This window comes from Psammomys obesus, unplaced genomic scaffold, assembly GCF_907164565.1.
Source record: "Psammomys obesus unplaced genomic scaffold, mPsaObe1.curated_primary_1811, whole genome shotgun sequence".
Lineage (NCBI taxonomy): Eukaryota > Metazoa > Chordata > Mammalia > Rodentia > Muridae > Psammomys > Psammomys obesus.
Genome location: NW_026585504.1, coordinates 57,899,659 through 57,912,973, shown reverse-complemented (window position 1 = coordinate 57,912,973; position 13,315 = coordinate 57,899,659). Strand labels below are relative to the sequence as shown.

At 42.7% G+C, this 13,315-nt stretch overlaps 1 protein-coding gene across 1 annotated transcript in view; it reads right to left on the bottom strand.

Moving 5' to 3' along the window:
• Clasp1 (cytoplasmic linker associated protein 1) overlaps positions 1-13,315 on the bottom strand; it is a 220,637-nt gene that overhangs the window by 62,056 nt on the left and 145,266 nt on the right. The window contains exons 23-25 of the mRNA XM_055601545.1: positions 9,053-9,160; positions 4,849-4,911; positions 1,694-1,797 (exon numbers count right to left, since the gene is read on the bottom strand). Of these exons, the coding sequence (XP_055457520.1) occupies positions 1,694-1,797; positions 4,849-4,911; positions 9,053-9,160 (275 nt within the window). The remainder of the gene's footprint in view (positions 1-1,693; positions 1,798-4,848; positions 4,912-9,052; positions 9,161-13,315) is intronic.

Genomic DNA, 13,315 nt, shown 5'->3' with positions numbered 1-13,315 from the left:
AGGCGGGTGAATAGAGCTGGCCAGGCTGGTTGCCTGGCAGAAAGCCTTCTGAAAGTGGCCAACAGCTTGCTCGCAGATGCATGCATGTTAAGGAAAGAATCTGACTGAGCAAGAACAAACATGGCAGAGATGCGAAGAGAGGAAAGTGGGGTTCACAGTAGCCAGAGACCATGAAGTGCTGATCAGGTGGCGCAGGCTAAAACTTTAGACTGAAAAGCAGGACAGTGTCATGTGTGTTCCATTCCTAACAAGAGTAAGTCCTTGGACAGCAGAGGGCAGGACACCGAGGACACTCTTCTGAAGAGCACCTACTTCAAATGCTGAGCACTGAACCGGGCTGTGAGGCTGCTACTAGCTGGGAGGCAAGATCAACACAAGCTGATCCCACAGGAATGCTTGTGGAGCCACAGACTAAAGGAGCCACCAATGAGCATTTGATTTTTTTTTTCTCAAAAGCCATAATGTAATATGCAAAAATTTCTCCCCTAGTGCTTTAGATTGTTAGAGATCAAATCTTAACATTTGAAAATTTTTCTCTGTGTATGTGTGTGAGAGAGAAGGAGGGAGGAAAAGAGGGGGAGAGTGAGAGGAAAAGAGAGATACAGATATAGATAGATAGATGGGGGTGGGGTAGGTCAGACTAAGGTACCATTCCTCAAGATGGTGTTTACCTTGTTTTAGGACAGGGTCTCACTTCTACCTGATCTCATGGATTCAGCTAGGTTGCCTGGCCAGCAAGCCCAAGATATCAGACCATCTCCATCTCTCTGGTGCTGTGATAACAAGAGCACACTAGCACACACAGCACTTATGTACAGATTCAGGGATTTAACTCAGGTCCTTGTGCTTGCATGATAAGTACTTTATTGACTGAGCCATCTCCCCAACCCAGGCCATTTTTCTTAAATGCTGAGTTGATCTATTTTTCGGGTTTGGGGGGGGAGTGTCTCCCAAGTCAGAACCACATAACAAAATAAATACAACTCTCTTTCAGGTCTCAGACTCTATCATCCATTGTTACAATCAATCATGTAGGCTGTATTGTCAAAGTCTGTAAAGCAAGGAAGGCAACAGGATGGAGAACAGGAAATACTGTGGGAAAAGAAGCTATGGTATACAGAAAACAAAAGAGATAGCCTGATGACATGTGGCAAGCCCAATGCCATCAAGATTCTCTGACCACCAGGGAGCAAGGGTCAGGTTCTTAATGCTGCCATTTCCTGGAGGGCAGGTTTCACTGTGTTCTAAGAGGTACAAGTGCAAGAGAAAAAAAAATACACTTTACATAACTCTTTTTCCTTTTTTTCCTGTGAATGTGTATGTGGTGGGTAACTATATCAGAGTGTGTGTGTGTGTGTGTGTGTGTGTGTGACTTGTGGCAGGGTATCTCACACAAACCCACAGAAGGCCAACATGGCCAGCTTGCTCAGGGGATCCATTTCTGTCTCTGGAATGCAGGCCACTCCTGAACCTGGCATCTATATGGGTCCTGGGATCTGACCTCTGGTCCTCACCCTTGCATATCTTTAATGGCTTGCATATCTTTAATGGCTGAGCCATCCTGCCAGCTCTGTTCACACACTTTGGAAGAAGAGTGTAAAAGATGACTTAGTCACCTGATTTGAGGGCAATTTTGTGTTAAGACAGAACAATAAGGATGAGCAACCGACTCCATCCTTTCTGTGCTTCTTACCAGAGCGTCGGCCACCGCAGCTTCCAGGTCTGTGCTGGTGCTCAAGACTCGCATGGTGTTCACGGAACCTGGGATTCTTCCTGACTGGCCCAGCCCAAACCGATCTGTTTAGAAAACAAAAGCAGAACATGTCAGTTCACTTGTATCTCGGTCCTCTGAAAGGGTTCCTGCCTCCTCCCACTGGGACAGAGACGTGGAGCCTCCCTAGGCAGTCTGAACTGCCCTGGGCTTGCCTGCCAGTGGTAGGGGCTGAACACGGAGGAGCACCACAACTCTAGTTCCCTCTCTCTATTTTGTTTTTAAGTGGAACCTGTTCTACAGATTGTTCCCGAAAAGGTTTGGGAGGGATGCTAGGAGAACGTATTATAGAGGAAAGTGGGGCTCTGGGGCGGATCTTTTGATCTGCTTAGCTTTCCTTCTAGAAGCAAGTGTCCTTGCTGTTTGTTCATCATAAGCAAGCTTCATGGTTTGGGAAATAAGATTTAATGCAAAGTGATGGAAAAAGTATGAAATAAATTACTAAATTGATCTTGGTACAAATTTTTTCTTAGTGTTATTATTATTTAAAGCTTAATGTTATTATTATTTAAACATCAACTTATTAAAATTAAAATAATAATCACCATATAAATCTAGTGCCTTTTTTTTAGTATATTAATCATTTAGATAATGTTAGTACAAATCTTACCTGAGTCCCTTTAAGAGTTTTTGAATGACAAACGTTATACAGAAAAAAACAGAAGGAATCCAAAAACTTAAGATAAATTTTAGCAATTTAAGTAATTGTTCTAAAGTTCTTATTTAAAATTCTTATTTGTTGTGTGGATGTCTATGTCTGTGTGAATGTATGCCACATAAGTGCTCAGAGGCCACAAAAGGGGCACCAGATGCCCTGGAGCTGGAGTTAAAGGGAGTTACGGGCTGCCTAACACGGGCGTTTGCAACTCAGCATGGGTTCTCTGGTGAAGCATCAAGTACTCTTAACCACTGAGCGGCCTCCCTGGCCCCCCCAAGGCTGTTCTCCATCAAGGCAAATGACCTGAGACCAGCTTTCCTCAGAAAGTGCTGGAGATTAAAACTACAGCAGGAGAAAGCCTGTTGAAGTTACACATTCGGGGGGCGGGGGGAGGGAGGCGGGGCTCCCATCTACTAATTTTCTAATGCATTAGAAGAAAAAAAAATACACTTTTCTTGAGTTAATAAAGGAAACACTATTTGGACATGTAAAACTAAATCTCTGCCTTAGCCACATTTTAGAAACACAGCATTTAAAGTAAGGTGGAATGTAGTGTTTATTTGAAAGGAATTGATCTTTCTTTTTACGTTACATTTTAAGTAATTTATTATTTTGTGGAGAAGGGCTATGGAGGTCAAGGACAATTTGCAGGAGTTGGTTCTCTTTTTCCATTGTGTGGGTCCCAGATAAAGAGTTCAGGTTGTCAAGTTTGGCAGCTGCTGAACCATCTTGCTGAGCCCTAGGTACTGACTTTCTTATGAAATGATATAGTTAAAGGCATTTGGACAGGGAACAAAACATCATCTATAAAACTGGCAAACTTTAAGCATTATTTAACTTCTTTAAAATATCAAATTAAAAACATTTTACCCTTCTACCACCACAGGCAGGAAAAATAATTTAAACACTGCTAGTCAAAAGACTCATATACAGTCACAATTTCTTAAAATAAAGAAACAAAAATTGTATGTCATACTATCCCCTTTTTTAATGCACTTGCCATGTTTACGAACATCATCTTACTCCATTAGGTTTTGGTTGCGAGTTACTGTTGCTATATGAATTACAAAGACCACGACAGTCAACTCATACCTACACATATGCTTATTGGTTAGCATGTAAAGCAGGGATAGAATTAAGTTATGTGCATGCTGTTTTGTAAGTAATTTTGGCTCAAGTCTTTTTTTTTTTTCCATTAAAAAAGGGTAGATAGCAGGGGATTTATGAGTAACGAAATGAGTAATTCAGTTAAAAGCCATTTAAAATTTTCCAGCATAAACATAAAGTCTTAAAACAAAACAAAACAAAACAAAAAAACACAAGTAGATTTCATGCCAGCGATTCTTATTCCAGGGATAATACTAGATCTTTTCAGACAGAAACTTAAAGCAGTTCAGTGCTTCCCAGATGCGTACAGCTCTGCCACACACAGCAAGTGTCAGTCATCTGCTAGATAAAGTAGGCAATGTGCACTGCAGATCTGAGGGGGACATGCTTGTCTAGATCTAAGCATAATGACAAGCTTTTTGTTTTCACCAGGCGAGACCCCGTGGCCCATACTCACTGCTCCGATAAATACTATGATCAAGTTGTTTTCAAGGGATGGACACAGAGGACCATGCCCTCAGCCTGGCCCCTAACCCTTAGGTAGACACATTCAGTCAGAGCCTACATGGTGAAAACATGTAGCTGGCTTGGTTTAGAAGAACGAAAGGGCAAGTAATTGCTGGATAAACAGGTAAGCACAGGCACCATTAACAGTACGTGAATTAGTAGAGCGTGCGGACTCCATTGAGAAACTAGCCATTAGGGGCTGTTAGTGTAGGAAAATGATGCCAGTTAAGGTGGCATATGGAGGTATCTTTAGACACTCACTCTCTGCACCTGTGACCAGTAGGTTTGGCATGTTAAACTATTTATGGCCTGGATCCCAATTCTACTTTTCTATAAAGTAGTGTATGTACTTTCATATATGTGAAATTATGCATGCTGTAATCTGAGGTGTGTGGAACTGAATATGGCTGGAGTCTTACACTAATACAACTAACTTAGCACCGACAAACATACTGGAGTAAGGGCTGTGGAGACCACAGACTGCTGAATGGCACCAACCTCCCACTTTCCTGTGGGGGCACCTAGTGATACCTATTTTGGGTTGTCCTTTTCCTGGGGAGGAGATAATTCCCTGATTTTTGTTTCGATGTAAATATGAACGCTAGGGAAACAATGCCAAACAGGCGATCAAGCATCAAGCTATGAACAGAACCATAAACATTCAACAACTCAAAAAAAGAAAAACACAGGAGGGCAAACATGAGGTGCACACATGCCGAGCGCTAGCTGACACGATGACACAGAGGCTGACATGGGGTGGGAGCACGGATGGAGAAGCTGAGTCATGCAGTTAGCACTTGTTCACCTGACTGCCCAACAGAATCAGCAGTGGAGAGAGCACTAGTGGACCTGGAATGACGTCGAGAGGCTGCAGGTAAAAGGAACGGCAACACCCACAGGGTTAACACACAAGTACCAGAGGAAATGCAGGGCTGCTACCACCGAGGCCGTTTTTCATGAAGAAATGGTGCTGGAGATGAATGGACAGCAGGACTGGCCCCACACTGTATGGCAGCCACTGGCCTCACACACTCTTACACACACAGGCATGACAGAGGCACTCGTTACAGTGCTTCATACTAAGGACGCACTGACGGACTCGGACTCCAGGTTTAGATTCACACCACGAAGCTTCTATCAGCCAGTATGGAAATAAGCCACATGAAGGACATCAGGAGTCAGAGCATCATCTGAACCCAGGGCGGACAGCGAGAGGATGGATTGTTCACTCAGCTCACGAGATGGGTCACTGGTATGTGATGCATATGCAATCATGCACCAAAAACAAAATCGGAGAGTTCATAATATTATCTCAACAGAAATTCATGGGACCATGAGGGACTCAGCAACCGCATTCTGCCCAGGAGAAAGGCTAGTGTCCGCTACACAGATACCCTAGTTATTAATGTACTTGTTGAACTGTTGGCAGTTGGTGAGCAGCGAGGAAAGAGGCCTTCCTTGGGGACACAGCTGCAGGAGTATGTCTGGGCACCATTTCAGAGACACAAGTAGCAGGCCTCGTTTGCTCACAGCTAGCTGTGGCCCTTAGTAATAATATACCAAACCTGCTTCTCTCGGTTTCTTTGTCTCTAAAGTATTACCTACCTCTTGCCTGTCATGGGGCGTGTTAAAGGGGGACGCACAGCAGTGGCAGCACGCGGCAGTGCACAGCAGTGCTGGTGAGACGATTAGTGGTGAGCATCAAGAGAAAACTTCCATTTAGGATAACATTTTATGAGCAAGTATTTGTATTACATGTATGACTTCTTCAACCCAAGGAATGAATGTTAAACTCGTTCTGGTGAAAAGAGTCACTGAGAAACAATTATGGAATAAAAAAATTGGTCTAAAATGCTGATGTTACAGGTCCATATAATATTCAGCAACTCATCTAGTGAAAAGCTGTTCCCTTCATACTCTGGGAAAGTCATGGTGCTTTATCATGGAATGTCTATATGTTCAACACAGTCACACAGCGAGGCGAGACCCTTACCCCTCCATTATTTTGCACACATTAAAACTCACACATTTAGTCACAAAGCATCAAAACCTCTAATCTCCAATGTAATTTTATGTCTAAGTCCATGTCACTTTATAAAATATATATTCTGTAGTAGATGTAATATTAAAAAGCAAATGTTACCTGGTCAAACAATACAAATTTTAGCAGTTTTAAATTAAAAAAAAAAAAAAAAAAAGGAAAATCTTCTTTTTTGGAAGACTCATATGCAAAACATTGAACCGATGTATTTAAAACAAGACTTACCACTTTCCTAGATTAGGAAGCTGGTTAACATTTTGTTGAGATCAGAGTTAACTGCACAGTTCTTATCTATCACATTAGCACTGTACCTTGACAGCTTACATTGAAAAATGTTTTAAGCAATACTTGATGTAGGCTCCTAAAAATGTATTCCTTTGGTCTGAACACAATATTCTACAGTACGTCTGCTGCGTAATGACTCCTCTCTCAAATTCCCAAGTAAACACTCAGCAATAAAATTCATGGAGGACCCATTATTGGCCTCGGAGCTCTGGAACTTCACTCAGCGTTCAGACTATCGAGATGCTTCAACAACATAGTATTACAAACTTAAAAATGACAGCTACCAGTGGCAGCCTAGCCACAGCTTCTATGACTGCAGACTTTGAATATGCTTTCTGTCACCGGTCTTTAAACAACACAGTACAACAACCATTTACAGAGCATTCACATGTGTTTCATATTATAGTTAATCCAGTGATGACTTAGATGCATGAGCCAGCAGTGTGGGGAATATAGGCTGTGTAATACTTCAGCATCTTACTGAATGGACTTGAGCATCTGCAGGCAGTCCTGGAGCCAGTTCCCCAGAGAGGCAGAGAGAGGTCTGCATTCACTGAAATGCAATTCTCTTTCTTTCTTTCTTTTTTTTCCTAATGAAGTCTGGCCATGTACGTTTAACCCAAAGGGTGACTGATGGGAAGTGATTATGGAAACCAACAACGAAAATGATCAGGGATACAGCAGCAAGCTCCCACAGGACAGCCACTTTCTGGGTAGCCTCTCTGAATGTGAGGGTCCTGGCTCCCAACTTGGAAACCAACACTTTAGGAAAATTTCTTGAGCCCTATGCTCTGTGTCTAGCCGAAGAGGGAGCTCACTACAAAGCACTTAACACACTATTGAGCAATGTGAAAGACATTCATCAGAACTGCTTTGAACAAAACAGGCTGTAAGCCAAAGCCATGCCTGGCTCTGCAGCTTAAATGTGTGACTGTAAGATCAGGCTTGGAGGCTTGTCCCTCAGTGTGAGCAGGGATTGAAGGCACTTGTGCCAGCTGATGCTTGAAATGGTACCCTTTTGTTATTCCTTTGGACACAAGTTCAGGGGACAGATTTAATACAAGGAGATAAAAGGCATGGTTTAAAAATTTAGCTCAAAAGATATTTCTTACTGCCCCAACCACAGGAGAAGACAGCAGCCGATAAAGCCAGAGTTCATTAGGAGCCACAGCTTCTGCCCTGGCAACAGCAACTACAGGGTACCTTGGGATATCACCAAGACAGTTAAGAGACCTGTTTACCCAAGGAGCAAAAGCCGATGTGATCAATCAATTGCTCAGGGCTCAATCCAGATACAAAGAATTCTGCCCTCCTTGCCCGGCCTGCAGACTACATGACAGACTCAAGGCTTGTCCACAGACAGTGTAAAATGTCAGCCACAAGAAAAATGCTGACCTGCTTCTAACAGACAAAATCATCCACAGATTCAATTGCTTACTCATATAATACGTTGTTTGGAAGGTCAAATAGTGAGTCAAGACTGTACAGCCTGATTTTAAAAGGAAAAATAACCAGTTCATTCAGTGCGGGGCGGGGCGGGGCGGGGGGGGGGAGTGTCACTGTTGATGTCTTAAGATTTTAGCTCCAGAGCTTGAGGGTACTATACCTGACAGGAACTGGGAAAGCTGCCTGACTGGGAAACGGAAGAATAGCTGACAGCCTAAGAGAAGGAACCCCTAAGAGAATCGTCTAGAAGGCCTTTGGTATTTGTTTTCAGAGCCTACGTCTTTGATTACTGACACTGACTGAAGAAAAACAAGCTACCAAAAGAGGTGTATGCCACGAGCAGGGGACAGACTCCTCCTCGGAGTGATCTCTTTGATCTCTCTCAGAGTGACACATACAGAGGGAAAAGATCATACAGTCAAAAAAGATTACAGACTGCTGAAGCCATTCTTCACTGGGAATGAGAGCATTTCAGGTGCCATGTCAACATTTCTTCTTGCTCGTGTTTCTAAGAGTAAAATATCCACCCTGACAGCACTGCACATGCCACACAACTGGAAAGTAATTGCTGAAGGATAAAAATGCCCCTTTCGTTAGGGTATTGATGGACACTTTTTGGAATAGATAATTTGTACTTAATAGATGTACTATGTCCATTTTAGAGGCAGGCAGGGTTATTAAAACTAAAAATAAAACTCACTTAACTTTAAAACTCACAAAAAAGTAGATCATATTTCTGTTCTTCCTTTGAATAATATATACTGGGCTTGGGGGATGTGGCCTAGAGCCTAATACCCTTAAAGCTTGAGGCCCTGGTTCCTTCCTCAGTACCAAAAAAAAAAATCCTTATATAAACTCATCTTTAGTAAAATCAAAGGTAAGCCGGAAGTTTGATGACTACGTGTAAATTCTGAGTTCATTTCACGTGCAAGCAGCCATTTACTTCAGCTAAGTTTTGCCTTATGTTAGAAACTGCCACACAAATGGGCTTGTCCAGTGACAAGTGGACAAAAGTGGCCAGGGCAGAATGAAATGGAGTTTTTGTTTTTTTTTTTCCCCTCTAATGTGTGAAAATTGGTAGCTGCTGAAGTTTATGCATGCAGAGGGGACCACAAGGGTGACTAAGGAAGAGGGAAGAGAAGACAAGATCACAGAGCAGCGGAGGGAAGCGGTCATTCCACCCAGCAGTGAGTGCGCAAGCACCGGGAGCCCCTGCGCAGTGCCTGTGGGTACTCACCAAGTGGAGCGAAGCCCCGAGCAGGGCTTGTATCGCGGCTGCTCTCACGGCTGGTATCGCGGCTGCACCCCTGACTCATGCTGGGTCGAGGGATACGGCTGCTCCGTGCTAGCGTGCAGCATGAGAGGGTTTCAGAGAAGGTGAACAAATTTAATGAAGACAGAAAATCTCAAAGCATCAGTCACATTTGCTTAATGTAATTATGACATTGTCTATGATGGGAAGCACAGGGCTACAATGCCCATGAAGAAGGTCTCCCTGACAGGAGGGTCTGGACAAACCCGACTGTCTTCTGTCCCTCAGAAGGCTGTGGATTTAAACACTGAAGTGAAATTTACACTTAAATGTGAGAAATGAAATCTTCCCAAAGGACAGCCTGGCGCTAAATATAAGATTCAAAGCATGTCAGGAACAATCAGTCTCTGTGGCTTTAGCAGACACCTCAACAAGAGCTCAGGAGACCAAAGCTGTTTTCATGGCATTTGATTCCCCCAAAGACCATTTAATTTGGATGAATAATAGGAATAAAAGCTCTGGTCTTGAGGTCTACAAACTCCCCTAGCAAAAAGAAGACAGCTCCCTATTCCCCAGGGCAGCATGTTCTACAGAGAAGCCAACAAGCAATATAGCTGGAAAGCTTGCCCGAAGTCAGGATGGAGATGAGGCATCTCGGTAAAAAAATCAAGCTAAACCAATAGGTGCAGAACCAAGACTGAGTGCTTATCATTTTCTGGTCTCTACAGCAAGGAAACCGACAACCCCAGTATTCAGTCAAGAAGATTCCTCTATGGCCCTGGAATAGCAATTATTCTGTGATTGTCTCTGGACACTTTATGACTTCCAAACACTGAAACATTAAGACTGTAGACAGAGCTGTACAGTAGTCTAAGGTCTACTGATATTTGGCTGTGAAGCTCAGGAAGAACATGATACCTGTGCTTCTCAAACTGAAGAAAGAGAAATAAGTTACAGGTGAAATGCTCGTTAGAAACATTGCTTATGGAATGTATGCAGAGGGATGCCAAGCATCACAGCTGCCAGGAACATCTCACCCTCAGATGGCATGCGCTTGAAACTAGTATGCTTGATTCTCTGATGTAAAAACCAGTATACCTTCTATATCACAATGATGACAGTCTATTATCTTGGTGGAAAGATTTCAGATAAACTATAACAGTGACACCTCACTACCAGAATCACGAAACCCTCCATTATAAAATGTGTAGATATAAAGCCAGCTTTAAATGTGCACAATAGCTCCATGCTGAGGTAGAACAAGACCCCAAGAGCTTGTGATGTCCAGATGTTGGCACGCTACAGGAAGGGAAAAGTGATGCAGAAATGTAATCTGAATGATCTACTCCAAAGGCTTCACTAAAAATTCTCAATTCTGACAGAATGACATGGAACATTGAGGTTTTCACTCACAGTTCTGGTGACTATTTAATCAGCAATTCCTGTAACATTCTAAACAGGTCCTATAAAGAGGGCAAGAACAACAGGTGTCAAGCTGTGGCAACCAGCACACAGGAGCTTCTCAGATGCACACAGCAGTGACTATACAGCTCCTGCTGCATCACTGGTCCAGCCACTCGTCTCCCTGGTTCTCATCTTCTCACAGGAAAATAAGGAATAAAAAAGAATCACATTGTTTATATGAGGAGACTGGAGGCAACGTGCACATATACATTTCAGTCACCTGCCAAATAGAATGCATGGAAAGCTTCCCTTTTCCACTGTCTGTTCCTAACTAGGCAGTTGGCATGTAAGTCTACACGCAGCTAACTACACTTTAACTTTATGGAGAACACACCCCCTTCTCGAGTTCATAGAGATGCTACAGAAATGGAAATACAAGCTCTCTCTGGCATATGCCTGCTGTACCATTAATGGGAATAAACAGCTGTGATGTGAAATAATGCCCACACAATCTTCCTGACAAGCCTATCCCTCTGCTATTTCTTCTAGAGAATTCACTCACCCATCCATGCTCATGAACTCCTCTACAATGTGGCATATAGAAAAACAATTCTGTCCACTATTTTGTCAGAAATCTGTCCATAATTGCCCCAAACCTCATTAATGAATATTTTGTGGTAAGAGTGATATTTCAAATGTTGGCTAATCTAATCCACAAGAGAAAAAAAAAAAAAAAAAAAAAAAAAACACCCACTTACAACATTAATTCCAAGGTAAAAAGATCTAAAATAAGCACCAAAAAATTTTTATAGATCATGTGATCTCCATCCATCCATCCATCCATCCATCCATCCATCCATCCATCCATCCATCCATAGTATAAAATCAGCTTGTCTTGTTAGTAAGTACCCACACCAAACATCTTAGGTGAAACTATGACACAGGGGAGAGAAAGAAATGGAGGGGGCGCACATGTCAGACGTCAGAGGACAACTGTCAGGAGTTGGTCCTTAGTTTCCACCTTGCTGGGGCAAGGACCCTCTGACTTCTGTCTCTGAGACATGCACTTTGGGCTGGCCGGCCTGTGGGCTGGTAGGCTCCTCTTCCTCTGCCTCCACCTTGCTGCAGAGTGCTGGGATAACAAGTGTGCTACTACATCTGGCTTTTGATGTGGGCTCTAGGGATCGTGTCATCAGGCTTGTGCAGCTTGCAGCTTTACCTACAGAACCATGTTCCTGGCCTCAGAGTTAGCTTTTAATGTAAATTCTAAGCCTAGTGTAGCTGCCACTAAAACTGCTGAGTTAGCTTGTTTGAGGGTTACAGACAACATTCTTAAAACATGCTACCACTTTTTCTCATTGTAATTAAAAGTGCTAAACAGTAAACCAAATGATTAGACACACAATTATATAGCTAGTATAAACTTAATGATCACTGCTAACTATTACTGAAAAATGCTAAACACCTAACACCTTATAAATGGATAAGTGTTAAGTTACATTCTTTACAAGTATTTCTTTATATGTGTGTTCTTATAATATGCAGAAATGAAACACCTTCAGGCAGAATTTTATGTATGATCTTAAAACTCCAATACTACTCACCACCTTTTGTGAGTACCAAGGAAATAATTTCCTTCAAAAAAACACACAAGACAGACACTGTAATACAATATCAGCACCTAGGAGATGGTGGTAGGCAGATCTCTGACTTCTAGGCTAGCCTGGCCTTACATAGACCTGTCTACAAAAAAATAAGAAAGATAAAAAATACCACCTTCACGTAAGAGCTTTTTGAAAGGAAACAAACTCCTTTACTGATGTTTTATGACACTGGCTTTCAAAGTTCAGAAAATGCTCCTTTTCCTACTCTACACAAAGGACTGTCAGATAAGGAGCATGGAACAGCAGGCCCTAGAGCTATCCTAGAGTACTGAAATTGGGTCATTCCCTAATTTCACAAAGAACATAAAAGCTTGTTTGGTGATTAATAGGTTGTTAGCTGGCCAGGACATATCACCAAGGAGACATGTTTTTAGGGAGTTTCCAGACAGGGTAAACTGTGGTGGGAAGACCCATCCTGTAGGTTGGGCCTGGACTAAATAAAAAAAGAGCGAGCTGAACACCAGTGTCCACCTCTTTGGTTTCTGACAGTAGATGCAGTGTAACCAGCTGCCTCACACTCCTGCCATGTGCTTTCCCCAGCATGATTACTGTGAACCCTCAAACTGTGAGCAAAAATAAGCCTTTCCTTCCCTAACTTGCCATATGTTTTGTCACAGCGACAAGGAAAGTAAGTGATCAAAGCAGTACCTTTGCAAACACTTAAAGGTCCTAAGCAGAAAAGACTATGTTTAGATATAATGGCGGTATGCATTGCAAACATATAGCTTACAGAAAGTTCAGAAATCAACAATGAAAAAGACTGCTGAAGAGTCATATCTCAATTTAAAATAGTCTTCTAAACAAAAGCTGAGCCAAATGCAGATGGGTTGCAGTACCAGATGAGATAATACAGACATTTCCACTTGGAGATTGAGTTCCAATCAAATCTTAGCCACTCCTGAACTAACATCTGCCCCTGGCTGAGGCCTACCAGTTTTGCTGCCCTTGACCTCCTCTCCACATGGCTAATCAGTCCTTCTGGCCCAAATGCTTCTCCCTTCCCAAGAGTATCTTTTCCTTGTACATCAAAGTCGGGCCTACTCCAAGATGCCTCTGTTATCAGGAAATCTAGGAGGATCAAGTGGACAAAGGGAAAAGAGCCTCCTTTCTGATGGCCCCTGAGGACCTGAGGACCTGAGGCCCCTGAGGACAACAGAGTTAGAAGGGTTTGGGTGTGAGA